General features: G+C 35.9%; 1 protein-coding gene across 8 annotated transcripts in view; it reads right to left on the reverse strand.

The window, feature by feature from the left end:
* Positions 1-14,026, reverse strand: part of PTPRK (protein tyrosine phosphatase receptor type K) — a 380,562-nt gene that overhangs the window by 208,651 nt on the left and 157,885 nt on the right. For all 8 annotated transcript variants that reach the window (XM_041423851.1, XM_041423846.1, XM_041423844.1 and 5 more), the window contains exon 4: positions 45-126. In XM_041423851.1, the coding sequence (XP_041279785.1) occupies positions 45-126 (82 nt within the window). The remainder of the gene's footprint in view (positions 1-44; positions 127-14,026) is intronic.

A 14,026-nucleotide genomic window follows, 5' to 3' on the forward strand; every position in this document is an offset into this window, starting at 1 on the left:
TCCTGAAAAGACAGAGAAAAATGCAGCTCTTAATCATTACTTACCGCAAGGGTAACTCAGGACCTGGATGTCATCAATGGCAATGTAGCCATTTCTTCCATCTGAGACTTCAGCTTCAAATATTACCTGTCAAAATGAAAGAAAAAGTGTTTACAACACTCATTTCTACAGAATTCCCCCGGTGGCAAGCGTGTAGATATAAGACACATTGCCTTTTTCATTTAGTTGAAGTTCCTACAAGGTTTGACAACTGACTGGAATATTTATTACTCAGTGTGGTGCAGTTCCATACCATTCATATACATGGCTTGCTTTGGATTTGCTGCTCATAGCACACCAGAAAAAAACATGTTTAACTGCATACTGCTTTATCTCAGCTAAATGTGCAAACATGATTCAATTCTGAAAAAATGCCATTACTTTCAGACAGGTTAGGCATCACAGCACACAAGTGATCAACCAATTTTAAGAAAATTTGTTTTCTTCCTAGGGGTCACAGTATAGTCTCCTGTAACCTTCTGCAGCACAGTTGCACAGGAAAACACAGAACAGTGCGGCACTCCCCAGTGGCAACAAAATGTACAGCTGTAGCATGAGATTTATGCAGTAGTCATTAACTTTATTCTTCCTTCTTGCAAGGCAGTGAGGAAATTCCTATGCATGAAGAAAAAGAAGACACTGTCTTCCCATCCAGTGTCTTGTCCCAACCCAAACGGGCAGTTAATAACAAAGAATTGCTTGGTGGTGGTTCAGAGAGTTCCTGAAATTGTGCTTTGACTGCAGAAAGAGGATGCCTGTGGGGAATGTATATTTTGAAAGCTCAGGGCTATAATCCTTCTTCTAGTTTCTCCAGACGTTCTTGCTAAAACTGCACTTCTAGCCAATTTCTTTTTTTTTCCTTCTAAATTTTTTTTGCACCCAAATGGAATTTAGTTACAAGAACCAGTTCATTCTCTGCCTCTTGCTCCTGCCTTGGCCAACAACAGCATGATGGAAATTAAGTGTCTGGGAGTCCTACTTTCACAGTGTACATTGACATTTCTGACCAGAGCACTGTTTGACAATGTCTACCTGCTCTTCAGGCATTTTCAGACAGCTGACACTTGTTCCCAGTAATGAACATCAATATAAATACCTTTAATTCTTTAATAATTAGGATTCTCTTTTCTTTTTTTTTTTTTTTAAATGTAAATGGTTGCATGGTATGGAAGACAATAAGAAAGAAACATATTTAAAGTCCTTCTGACAGACTGGTTTCTTTACAGCACAATGCAGGTCTATAACATACACAAACTCTGAAAGCACATTGTTTCTCAAAGTCTAGTTAAGAAATTTGTGCACCAATGCTAAGAACTGAACTAAATTTGTGCCTCTTTCTAACTGGGTTGTTATGAATTCACTTGGAAATAACTTAGATCCAGTTCTCAGGAAAGCTCTGCCTATATAAATGTGTCCTCCTGTGCGCTGATGCTTTCTTACACTGGGAGTTAGAGGACAGAAAGCTACATTTCTTGGGATACTGATGGGAATTAATTTACTTCAGGGTTTTTTTTTCCCTCTTCTAGATTAATTTTAGTAATCTCTACCCAGCAGGAGTAGGAAGTTATCAGAAAAGGAAAAATCCGCAGAAAACAGAAAGATAAAAGACATGGAGAACAATGAGAAGAAGAAAAGTAACAAAAAACCTCAGAAAACATGGAGAAACATGGAAAGGCAAGAAGTTTATGGAAAGTTATAAGGGACAAGGTTTACAACATAAGAAAAAAAATTACAGTGATTAAAAAGACAGATATTAGAGAGCTGAGATTTCATATATATATAGTATCCTTTTTTATATTCATAATTGGTACAAATACAACTATGGAACATTCATAACTATAGATAAAATAAAGCAAAAAATGCTGCTCAATTTAAAAAAAATTATTATCAGGCTTTAATTTGATAACACCTGTTCACATTTAAAATGGGAAATGGAAAAGGGGAATTGCATACATAGGTGAAAACAGCAGTTCAAAATGCTGACAAGTCATGCAAGAATCTGAGGTAGTTCTTTTCCTCAAATACACAAACTTCATGAGAAAAAACGAACTATTGAGCCATTGCTTTCACCAGAGGGGGCTTATCCTAATAAGACACAAGTCTTTGGGAGTGAATCCTGCACTTCATCTGCACTGCTGTTCAGCTTACAGACCTAGAAAGAATGGCTTCGACACTTTTGTTTTAGCTGAAAAATAATTCAGATTATCACTCTCCCCAGAAAACATTAGTTTTCTGTGCAACCATAAATGTCCTTCCACTTATTACAATTTAATTGCATGCCCATATAGTGCACTTCTGAGAGATGCTCACTTTCTTTAATGGAGAAGAGAGAGAAACTGTTTCCAGGGGATGAATTGGGCTGGCACAGAGCAGGGTTATGGAGACAACTATCCTGTCTCATTTATACTAGAACTGACACAATGAATGAGAGTGGGAAGTGCTGAATATTTCACGTAATTCAAATGCTACTCAAGGGAATCAGACTTGATCCCAGAATGTTCTACACAGTTCCAAGATGATACACAGTCATTTACTTCTCCAAATAAAATTGCATATCCTTGTTTATGAAGTACCTACATTCAGACACAACTTAAGATCCAGACACAAATTAAGGGCCAGAACTCCCTGAACTGGACACACTCCTGTGTATTCAGCCATTCCTAATGTATTTCTTATCCATATACTGGCCATTTTCTCCCTAAAACCCTGCAAGCTTTTAGTGAACACAGTGTCATTTGGAAAAATCCATGGGTTTACTATTGACAGCATTAAGAGACATTTCCACTTGTATGGTTTACACCAGACTTCATTAATGACGCAAATCAGTAACAAATTGATCCCAGCCAGCCTTTTATATTATTCACAACTTTGAAAACCTCTAGTATATGTCCCAAATGTAAATGTAAAAGCAATTTTGTCTCAAATTTGAAGAGTCCCATATTGTTCCACTAATCTCATATAAAAACATTCCCTTTTCTTTGATTATGCTCATCCTTCTCTCTAAAGCTCTTTCTAACAACAATATATTCTTTGAAGATAATGAGAGTAGAGCTGGCACACAGTAATCAAAATATGGGTGAGTCATAATTTATTCAACAGCTTAACACTATTACCTAATTTATACTGAACTTCTTCAACCATTCTTAACACTTCATTTGCTTCTTTCGACCATCATTGGGCTCTATGCTGATGTTTTTATGAATCCCATGATTTTGCTGCAGAGTGGCAATGGCAAGCTTCAACTGAGTCCATCATTCTGTGTGTGAAATTTAGATTTTATGGAGTGTGCATATTTTTATATCTCATTATCAACACTAAAATGTGCCTGTAATTTTATTTCTCAATCACTCTCAGTTGGCAAGTCCTTCTACAGGATCTCATAATTACATACTGTCCCTGCAATTCCAGTGTAGCTTTTACCTACAAAGTTCTGTGTTTGTACTGTTTTTTGGCACCCACTCTGGTCCCATATGAACATGATAACACAATTCTGTATCTAAGGAAGTATCTCATAGAATGGCAGCTTAGCTTCACTATAAGTTTGTCCAGAGGGACATTTGGAAATCTAACTAGATCTAGATTCTGTTAATCACATCACTGTTATATACTTGTCAACCTGTAAAGGGTTGCAAGCTGAAAATTAGGTGTATGATGAGAAGAACAAAATAAAAACAAATATATAAATAAAAGCTGTTTTGCTTTAGGCACTAGAAAACAACACATATCTTTTCATATCCCAGCTCTAAAATCCAAAAGATGACAATTACTATTTATCTAATATTATTCCAGAAATAAACATTTTGACCAATTTAAATACTCAACAGTGTTTGAATGCAATGGAAAAAGTAGTAATTATTACAGCAGAAACTCCTACAGGCATTTAGTTATTGAAGTTTAATGCTTAAGAAATACTTAAGCCTCCACATTGCTTCACAGCCCTAACAATGCATCCTGTAATCATCACAAAGGCTAAGCCTGCACTTGCAGGAATATAAGAAATGTACTTCTAAAGGACTGACCTCACTGAATTTTTAACTCTTGTCAGGATCCAAAAGTTTATGTATCATTATCAATAGCTCATTTGAGGCACTGATCAAAACAAGCACTCCCAAAGCATACCTAGTAAATTAATGTAGCCAGGAAAGAGGGAAAACAATTTTGTAGCCCAAAGCCTACCCTTAGGAATACAATTCTTCCTAGGTTTTGTAAAGGCTGTTTTCTTGTAAGCAATGCACCACCAGCAAGAATGGTGTTTTCAGTACAATTTGGGGACCTTCTTTGTCCTTTCTCCATTTGACTAGTTCTGACCAGTCATGGTAGTGAAAGAGGCACAACCTCCCAGTTTTGACATCAGTCCTGCCACATCAAATATACAGAAAGCAATGCCTCATTTAGATAAAAGTCAGCATTAAAAGGTTTAGTTACAACAGAAATGTAGTGTTTCATTGAAAAATTTTCCTGCTAGGCTCTAATACATATAATTAGAGAGAGGTGAAGTAGAATTGGAGATGAAAATATAAAATAAGTTTTTAAAAGGAAAGAATTTCGATACTGTAATTTTCATAAAGCATTCAACCTACAACATACTTTTGTTCAGGCATAGTAGGGCCTCTACTAGCTGGATTATCTGAAATCCAACTTGTACATGGATGAATTCCAGTGCTTGGTGGAAAGATGTATTAGAGAGCTGTGTACAGACAGAAGTTAACACATCTGTGATAAACCACAGTAAAACAAGAGTACAGCACACAAAAAAAAAAAAAAAAAAAATCAAAACCAAACCAAAAATACTGAAAAACAAACTACAAAAACCCCACAAAAACAAACTAAAAAACCCAATTTCAAACCAAAAGAAGCAGTAAAGTTGTATCAACTAACTTCACCAGATGTGTTATATTAACCTCATGAAATATAAAACTTCAGTCTTTCATAAGAATATAAAAATAAAACTTTATAAGTTTTTTTTTCTACTTCATAGAAATATTTCTTTCATTAATTTTCAGTTTTGTAGCATACTAGGGTATTCCAGATATCCTCATACCTAGTACTTGCAATAGAATTGAAAAGGTTAAACAGCACATAGAAGAAAGTTTGTTTTGCAGTAATATAATTCTCTGCAGATGAAATGCCATGCAGAGCAAGACCAATTATATATAAAAGAGTAACAAATCCTATTCACTGACAAGTTTCTAGCCCTATTCAATGCTTTCACAGAGTTAAAGACATTTTAAAACACTGAATCAAAGGTTTTAATTACCAAGAAACTAAAAATTAATATAAACATGGAAACAGTGTCATGTTACAAAAGAAATGCTTAATGGAAGCTAGCTAAAAGGGACACCTAAAGAAATCTTATCTAACATACAAAAATTTTGTTGACATAATAAAAAGCATTTCCCTTGTGAAAGTTACAGACAATTTTGCTGAACTAATTTAGAAATCATGAAAACATAATTAATTCCATTTGAATGCTCAAGTAATGCTGTGAGGCAGCCTTTGCAGCTGACACGACCCAAGAGAACTTTAGCTCAGCAAATCAAACACTTGGGTGAAAACTTTGGAATCTCAAGTCTTCCAGGCCAGCTAACACCCAATCACTTCTTTTTTTCCCTCAATAACACACCTCCTGACATTGGAAACCAAAGGAGTTAAGGCTATCTTCACACTGGTATCCAGCTGAGCTGATACTCTCAGATTCTTTGACCATCTCAGAGTCACCTACAAGGAACCCCAACATTCACAACTCCTCTCATCCCTAAAGTCACATTCAAGTTCACTTGACATAGTGAAATCTGTACTCCAAGATTCATCTCAGTTCATGCTCTCTGGTGAAGAATCACACACAAAAAACATGCCATCAAAGGGTCCTAAAGGGTCATCTTTTAAACAATTTATTAGGGGCAAGTGACCTAGCTACCTATTCAATCCTTGAGGAAAAAATAAAAAACCAAACAAAAAACAAAGCCATGCCACAAGTGTAAAATCATCTCTTTATGTGAAAGCAAGAACTGTACGTTAGGTTTTGATGAGCTAAACAATTCAAACATGATGAGAGTTAATAACAATATTTTACTTTCACAAACAAGATACATGTTCCAGCAAAACAGATAATTAATATGAAGCATAATAAGCCTTTGGAAGGACCTGTATGACAATTGCCTGATGGCAAGAAAAACTAGAAATTAGACTCAGTGACCCTGGAAACCACTGTGTTAGTGAAACAGTGATCATCAGAAAGAAAAGAAAAAATCACATCTCTGCACATATCTTTGCTTACTTCTTTCAAGTTACTTATGCCAAATGTTTCTAGATTCCTCCTCGACAATGTCTGGATGAAGAACCACACATGGATGAGTTACAGTTACTCTGGCTTTGGAGCAGTAGTGGTTTATCATGTGGGAATACTTGCAGCTTTGTAAAATCCCATCCTGCTCTTGACTGACTGAAGAACTTGAAGAAAAAACATCCTTACATAGCCCATAAACACCAGATCATCAAAAAACCCAAACAATTTGTTTAAGGGTGAAAGCTCTTGCACAGTTGAGATTTTAAAATAACAGTAACAGCATGCACAAAGGCATGACTTTTAACCATAGGCAACAAAATATTGATAGCACTGTAAATCATGACATTTAAAGGCTAAAATTGGGAGAGTAGCAGTAAGAGACAAATTAAGAATTCATACTAAATACTCAGTGCTTTTCTTATTTTTGTGATAGACTAAAACCTTAACGAAACTCTTCCCAGTAGCACACAAGCAGTCCATTGGAACATGGGTAGCTACCTGAAAATGCAGCAATACAAGCCTGGCATAATGCCACTTCTCCAAACCTAGAGCAGAGGTCAGTCCTTTTTGACTTCCAATGTATCACATGGAAAAAATTTGGGCAGGACTTGATAATCCACAGAGGTGCCTTACAACTTCGACCATTCTGATTTTCTGAAACTCTTGTCCTACAAAATAGTTTTATTTTGCTTACATTAAACAGAAGGGCTTAAGTTCAGTTTTGACTATCTATCTTCCAGATACTCACAATGGGTTGGATTGAATATAATCCTTTTCTCTTAGAAAGTATTAATTGAAATTTTTCATGTATGAATTTTACAACTTTTAATATCTACTAGATGTATTCTGCCAGAATGCTGGCTACCAACTAACACCTGCCTGTTTTATGATGATTCCTGCCTATTAATCATTTGTGGGATGATAGAAGCACTATTTGAACAAGTCACCTGGAAAGGTATGCTTTCCCCTTCCGCTAATAACCTAGAAAAAATATACTATCATTCATCAACAAAGTTTTGAGCTGTAAAAGCCATCATTTTTTAGACACAGAGAAGCAGAGACACATTCAAGGGACAATGCAATGTACTTCCAACAGACTTGCCCTACCCTCGCCACATGTAGAGGGATCTCACAGATACTTCACTGACAAATGCTGACATATGAATAAGCAAGTTTTTTTATCATGCAAAGCTCAAAATCTATTGTGTTCATTCCCATATTTCCATGTAAGAATCCAAGCCTAAATGATCATGCTGCCCTGGACTATGAAGCAGATTCCATAAATTATCTTGTATGCTTTTTTTGATACTTTCTTTGTTTTGCATCTCAAAGCTTTTCTGTGTTTTGTTTTAATGGATCAGAAGTTTAAGAGGGTAGTCATTACAGTCTTTCTAGTGATGACAGTTTATCAGCAGTAACTACAGACCCAGAAAATCCATATATTTATCAAGGATAATCATAGGGCCCTAATTTACAGGTAAAACAATTGCACGGAAAAGGCAACGCAAGCAAGTTCTCCAGAAGCACATTACTGTAAAGAAATCAAGTATAAAATGGCTTTTGTCACAGTGAAGCAAAGGAATGCAAGCTAAACTTTGTTAACCATTATTTATTGCTCCACAGTAGCTTTGAACAAATCAGTTTGACAGGCTGCACCTTTAATGTAAGCAGAAAAATTTCCACATAGGGTTAGAATAGAAGAACAACCCCAAGCCACGCCTAATAACTGATTCAACACCTTTATTTTTTATCTGTACCACAACTGAAAGAAATTAATTCCCCATGGTTGGTAAAGTGACAGCAAAGCCTACAAAATTCATATTTGTCAATGAAAAAGCAGAAGAACCAGGTGATTCTTGAGAGCGTGATATTTTCAAATTGAGAGAAGAAGAAAGAGCTTAAAAGTTTTGTCTCTGTCTTCATAAACTGATACACCTTTAAAAACAAAACCAAAATGCATCTCCACAGATACACAATGGTACCCCCAGCTTTTCACTCTAAAATTTAATTTTGTAAAGTTAAAAAAAAAGGCAAAATACAAAAACTAAACACAAAACCAAAACCACCTCACAAACCCCAAGCAAACAAAACTAACTGAATCTTTCAAAATATATTAACTGACATCCTTGTACATGCCATATTGAGGGTGTACACCTGGGACCAAGTTTTGGTGATTTCACCTTGACTTAGACTACCTAGAGAGCTACAAAGAGATAGACTTTGAAAAGGTCTCTAAATACACCAGATATGCCAGGCCTTCAGATAGTAATACGTAATTTCAACAAGTCTTTCTGAATATTATCTTCCTACTTCTGAAAACATTAGACCAGGAACACTGAAACCATTTAAACTGTCACTACTACTTGGTTATACATAACATCACATGCCTTGCCTAATGAAATGAGACAAGTCAGATTAATTCCCTAATTTCCTAGTTAGAGCAGAAACTTGCATTTGAGATTATGACAGTGAAATATTTATTTTTCAGGGCAGTAAAAGTAGAAAAAAAAAGGTAGTAAAGAAGATGAAGCAGCAAAAGTAATAGCTGTGAACTCGGTCTGTCATGTTAAGCAGATAAACATCAGCCAGAAATGATACCAGATCTACATTTCCACCCCACTGGCAATGACAAATATGTTAAGCCAACTCAGAAGGGATTCTCCAGGTGTATTTTTCTGGGATATTTTTAGAGCTTTTAGGCATTATATCATTAACAGTAAAAGAATTAAATACAGAATTGTTGTAATTTCTTCCATTTATTTGGAGTAGAAAGCTAAAGGTATTCAGCTTATATTCTCAGTTTGCAGGGAGAAGTATGAAGGAGTTACATACTATTAAGGAGCTCAACAAATGAAACTGGATCAGAGCAGAGAAGACAAGTTACTGACAAGTCAAGTCAGGCACATCACACAAAGATGAAAATTAATCAGACAGAGACTTGGGGCAAGAATTTCCTCTGCCCTCCTTAAAATCCTTAACTTCAATATATCCACTAAAGTCTTATTAGTTGTTTTCCTTTCCACCTTCTCTCTACTATCAATCTGCAAAGACATCTGATACTTCAACTAGTCTTTGAACAAACAAGTTAAGTTGTAAAGTCAAACAAAGGAATGATGAATCCTAAATTCAAGAGAAAATGGTCTCTCTGTTCTCAAAGCAATTCCATTTTATATTTTTAAGTGGTGAAAATTAATACTGAGCAGACCTTCTTTGTTTCTTCTAGCGGTGTACCACATAAGCTATTTCAGCAATTTTGCCTACCAAAAAGAATAATGCTTCTGGTCTCTGGTATTGCGCTTGAATGTACCATTTTTCTCTACAGAAAAAGGAAGGCAAAAATAATTCCCAAACTAATATTGTCTCCTGAAAGAGAGAAATAACCAAGAATCATTCATAATCACATTCTCTGAACTTTTTCAGGATAATGCACCAACTTAGTTTTCTTTTTTAATTGTTCAGAAAAATATCTGTGAAACACCAAGCAATTGCTATTCTTGAAACAGCTTAGGTTTTATAATGAGCAGAGCAAACTTACCATAGCTTCTTTTAATTTGAAACACATATTTTTAACATGCCTATAAAATAATTTTCTAACAGATAGATTATTGAATGGAAGAAAAAGACTGCATAGATGAGTATTAACCTTTCACCTCGTAAAATTACAATTTTTATCTACAATGAGCAGATAAGAGAGAAGGACATCCTTACCAGTAACCTTCAGATAGGTTAAGATAAATTTAAAGCCCAAGACAAACACATTTTGGAATCTCTGCTCTCAAGGTTCATTCTTCATTATTGTAAGCCATTGTAAGTTATTAAAGATTGTGCCACTGGCTATTAAAGGAAAGTCATAACCTATATTTAAAATGCCCTTTTTTCCACTGAGGGGGCAGGGACATTATCCCACCAGTGGATCCAGTTGATATCTATATCACAGCACTCTGCATTATGTTCAACACAGTGCTTTTCACTTACATGACATTTTATAAAAGATGACAAAGGCAATTCTTAAGTGGGAGTAAATTAGGGTTTGCGATCAGAATGGTGATTTCTCTCCTCACCAGATTGAGACTTCTGCAGTCACAGCCAATTATCATCATGTTCAGTTCACAAAGGTTTGCAGAACACCACACGCCATTAAAACACAGCTTTAACAACCACAAACAAATACCAGGCAAAAGCCAAGAATACATTGCTCCACCACAATAAATACTGAGAAGGCAGTGCCAGTATCTGTCACAAATTCTCCTTTGTTTCCTAGTGGAAAATCCATGTAGATTTAAATTAGCAAAGTTCACCATAGAATATATATTTTTACTCACATTTTAAATACATCTGCAATAGTATTTATTTTCATAATTCTAAAGATGAGCTACAAAAATAATTCCAAATCCATCTCTGTGTTAAAAACTACAGGCCTTGATCTGCTTTCACTACTTCTTCTGGATATCAATTCTCAAAAATCTTTTAAATAAAACCACAATCCTAAATGTAGCACAATGTTCAACTATATATATACACACATATATATAACATCTGGTTACATATACATAATGTCCAAATGAGATACTAGAGACAGCAGAGAATAACAAGTCATCCACTTATAGCACATTAAAATATTTCTGCATTTAGTAATTGATATAGAGAGGTGCATCAATGTGCTTACATGCGCCAATACATACTTTGAATTTGGACAAGGTATTGATTACACACAATGAACAGGGCACTGTGTCTCAGCAAATATTAACTATGTTTATCCAAAGACTGCTGATAAACTGTCAGACTCATTATGCCATTTTTAATTAGCAACATTTTCATATATTTTTGTATGTTCCTCTGATCCACATAGTTACAGATTCCTTTCTGCTTTCCCTTGCGTAAAACAGACCCAGCTCTTTTCCGTGTGACTTTAAGGTTCTCCTTCCCACATCTTCTGGCAGCTTTGAACTAAAGAATACTGATTGCAATGTGTAATACCTGTACTTGACATACAAGACTGAGCAAGCTCGTCATAACTCTGCAAAAAGAAACACTTCCTTAAGTCAAAGGTAACTTGTGCAACACTACCAAAACAAACATGGAGATCATAAAACAACTTCCAATGTTTTTGTTTAATGTCAGACTTTCCAACACCCTTCTTAGGAAATAAAAATAATTTCAGGGGAAAATTAGCATGTAACATTCTCCTTATGCAAACTTCATTTCTCTTCATTTCTCCTCTCCTCAACAAAATGTTCCCTTCTATCAGGCACTTCTTGACAGCTTTGTGTGTTCCAGACACTCTCCTCATTTGCCACCTCATGTATCTTGCTCCCCTCACTCCTTCCCAGAATACACTCAATTTGCACATATGAAAACAAGGCTTCCTGCAACTCCATCTTCCTTAATTCTCTGCCTCTCTTTTCAAAGCTGGCATGTCCAAAAGAATAATTTCACTACTCCATTTCCTTGGTTCATCTTTCAAAGCAAAAGTACCACCACCAAGATGCATCCCTCAATAAAACTAAGATTCATTTCCATCCTCGTCTGACAAGCTTAGTGTCCTCTCTTCCAAAATTGAGTGCACTTAGCTTCCATAGCACATTTTTCTTTTAGGTCTTCTATTTAGATGTCACCTGAGGTTTCTCTTGTTCCTGTAAGCACTGGGGCTTCACAGGAGCTTTACACTATGCCTAAGACTCATTCTCTGCTTCCTCATTGCTGACACCCTCGAACACTAAAATAGTTATAAAACAAAATTTATTTCTATACTTTTGAAATACAAAGTTAAAATGGTGGGGAAACTTCTGGTGAGGTAAGCAAACTTTTTCCATCTAAGACAACTGATTGAAAGGCCAGTACACAAATAAATGAAACAATGAGACTGGAAACACAAGCATCAAGGCATCACAAGGCAACACCAAACTAATATTCAATTGGCACAAATTCCAAACTCCAGCTGATTACTTTGTCACATCTGGTGTGATGGGCATGTCTGGTGGTGCCCACTGTTGTCATGAAAATGGGTAACACCAAACAGGGAGGAAAACACACATAATGCCCCTAGACAACACTATAGGTAGTCCTAGATTTGTCCTCACTTCCAAAACACCTAGTAATACAAGAGCCAGTGCTTAAAGAATTTTGGAAATAAAATAGATTTCATGAGTTCTTTGTATTGTGTACATTCTTCAGATTTTCTTCCAATAATTTATCTCTAATCAGTTTGGAAATTGGAGTGCTGTACTTTCTTTTGCTGGTGCTTCTGTAAGACTTTCTCAGCTGATAGTACTTTTCTAAGTTATTTTGCCCATTTCCACTTCATCCACAGATATAAATTGTGCTCACACACACAGAGGAAAATTCTACTCTTGCCTGATATGAAAAGACCCTATGTCTGTGAAGGCAAAACTTAACAGAGAAATATATAAAAACAATTTCATAAACAGGATTTCACTTTGCTTCCAAGTACCTCAGCCATGCATTTTAGACCCTCTCTTCTTGCAGTTTCAAGCCAGATATGCCAACCATGTCAGCCAAACCTCAGCCTGAGGTTTCAAGGCTTTCCAGTTACAACAATCAGCTCTTTGGATTCCAGAATTCTAAACAGATCTAATCTCCCCACAGTGTTCACACAGCACCAACAATTATATTCTCTCAGTGGAGTGTGTTGGCCGCAATCAGGCAATCCCTATCCTGTCATTAACCAAAGCCTGAGGTGTGTCAATTGCAGAAAGTTGATAAAGTCTCCATTATTGGAAACTAGATACCAGAACATACACACTCACACAAAAAACATGCTGTCTCCTCCTCTGCACTTTCTCCTCAGCTATCCTGGCCTGAAATGACAACCATTAAATTTTGTATTTAATTGCTCAGTCAGGTAAGTTATACTTTGGCTAAGGATGCATAATAAATAACATGAACAGTAACCAAATACTTATAAAATATTCAACAAGAAGCATTTGTGATATTTAAGAAAATTGGTGTGACTAGATCTTGTATCATGGTGGTGTAATGCCCCAGAGAGGTTCAGTTAATCACGTGTCACCTAAAGCAGCATGACTATTACTTGTAAAAAGCAAGCTGAAACTGCAAACCTGAACAGTAGTTTTAACTCAATGGCCATGTTTACTTAAGACCTCAGCTTATAACATTTGAGCACAGAAGCTCTACCCAGATTTAATTATTTTAAAACAAACACCACACAAAATCTATCATTTTTAATTTACTTCATAACATTTGCTAAAATTACTTTTGCACACCTTGCTTAGTGAACCATAAATATGATTCAGTAACTTTTATGGCCAGCTCCTTTATAGGCAGCAAAGAGAAAACATTTCACTAACTAACACACCAAAACACTACAAAATATTCAAAGATCACCTTTAATTCACCAACATTTGCTGATAGCTACAATGACTGATATCCCAGTGGATGGCTTCTCCTCTGTAATCGGAATAGGAAATAAACACTGTACCTTGGCAAAGCAGACTTCCATTTCGATCAAGGTAAACAGTGATAGGACAGGGCTATTCAAAGCATTTCTGTTCCCCTCTCCTACAGTGATTACTGCTTAATAATGGCAGATACGACAAATTGAGTAATAGTCATTTTGTCCTTTGGCATATCTGGCTATCCTTGGCTTAAGCGTAGTCAATCCTGTGCACAGAACCAAAGTCAAACATCACAGTCCTGACAAAAGAAAGTGATGAATAAGGA

Source organism: Onychostruthus taczanowskii, unplaced genomic scaffold (genome assembly GCF_017590055.1).
Source record: "Onychostruthus taczanowskii isolate IOZ18803 unplaced genomic scaffold, ASM1759005v1 scaffold8, whole genome shotgun sequence".
NCBI lineage: Eukaryota > Metazoa > Chordata > Aves > Passeriformes > Passeridae > Onychostruthus > Onychostruthus taczanowskii.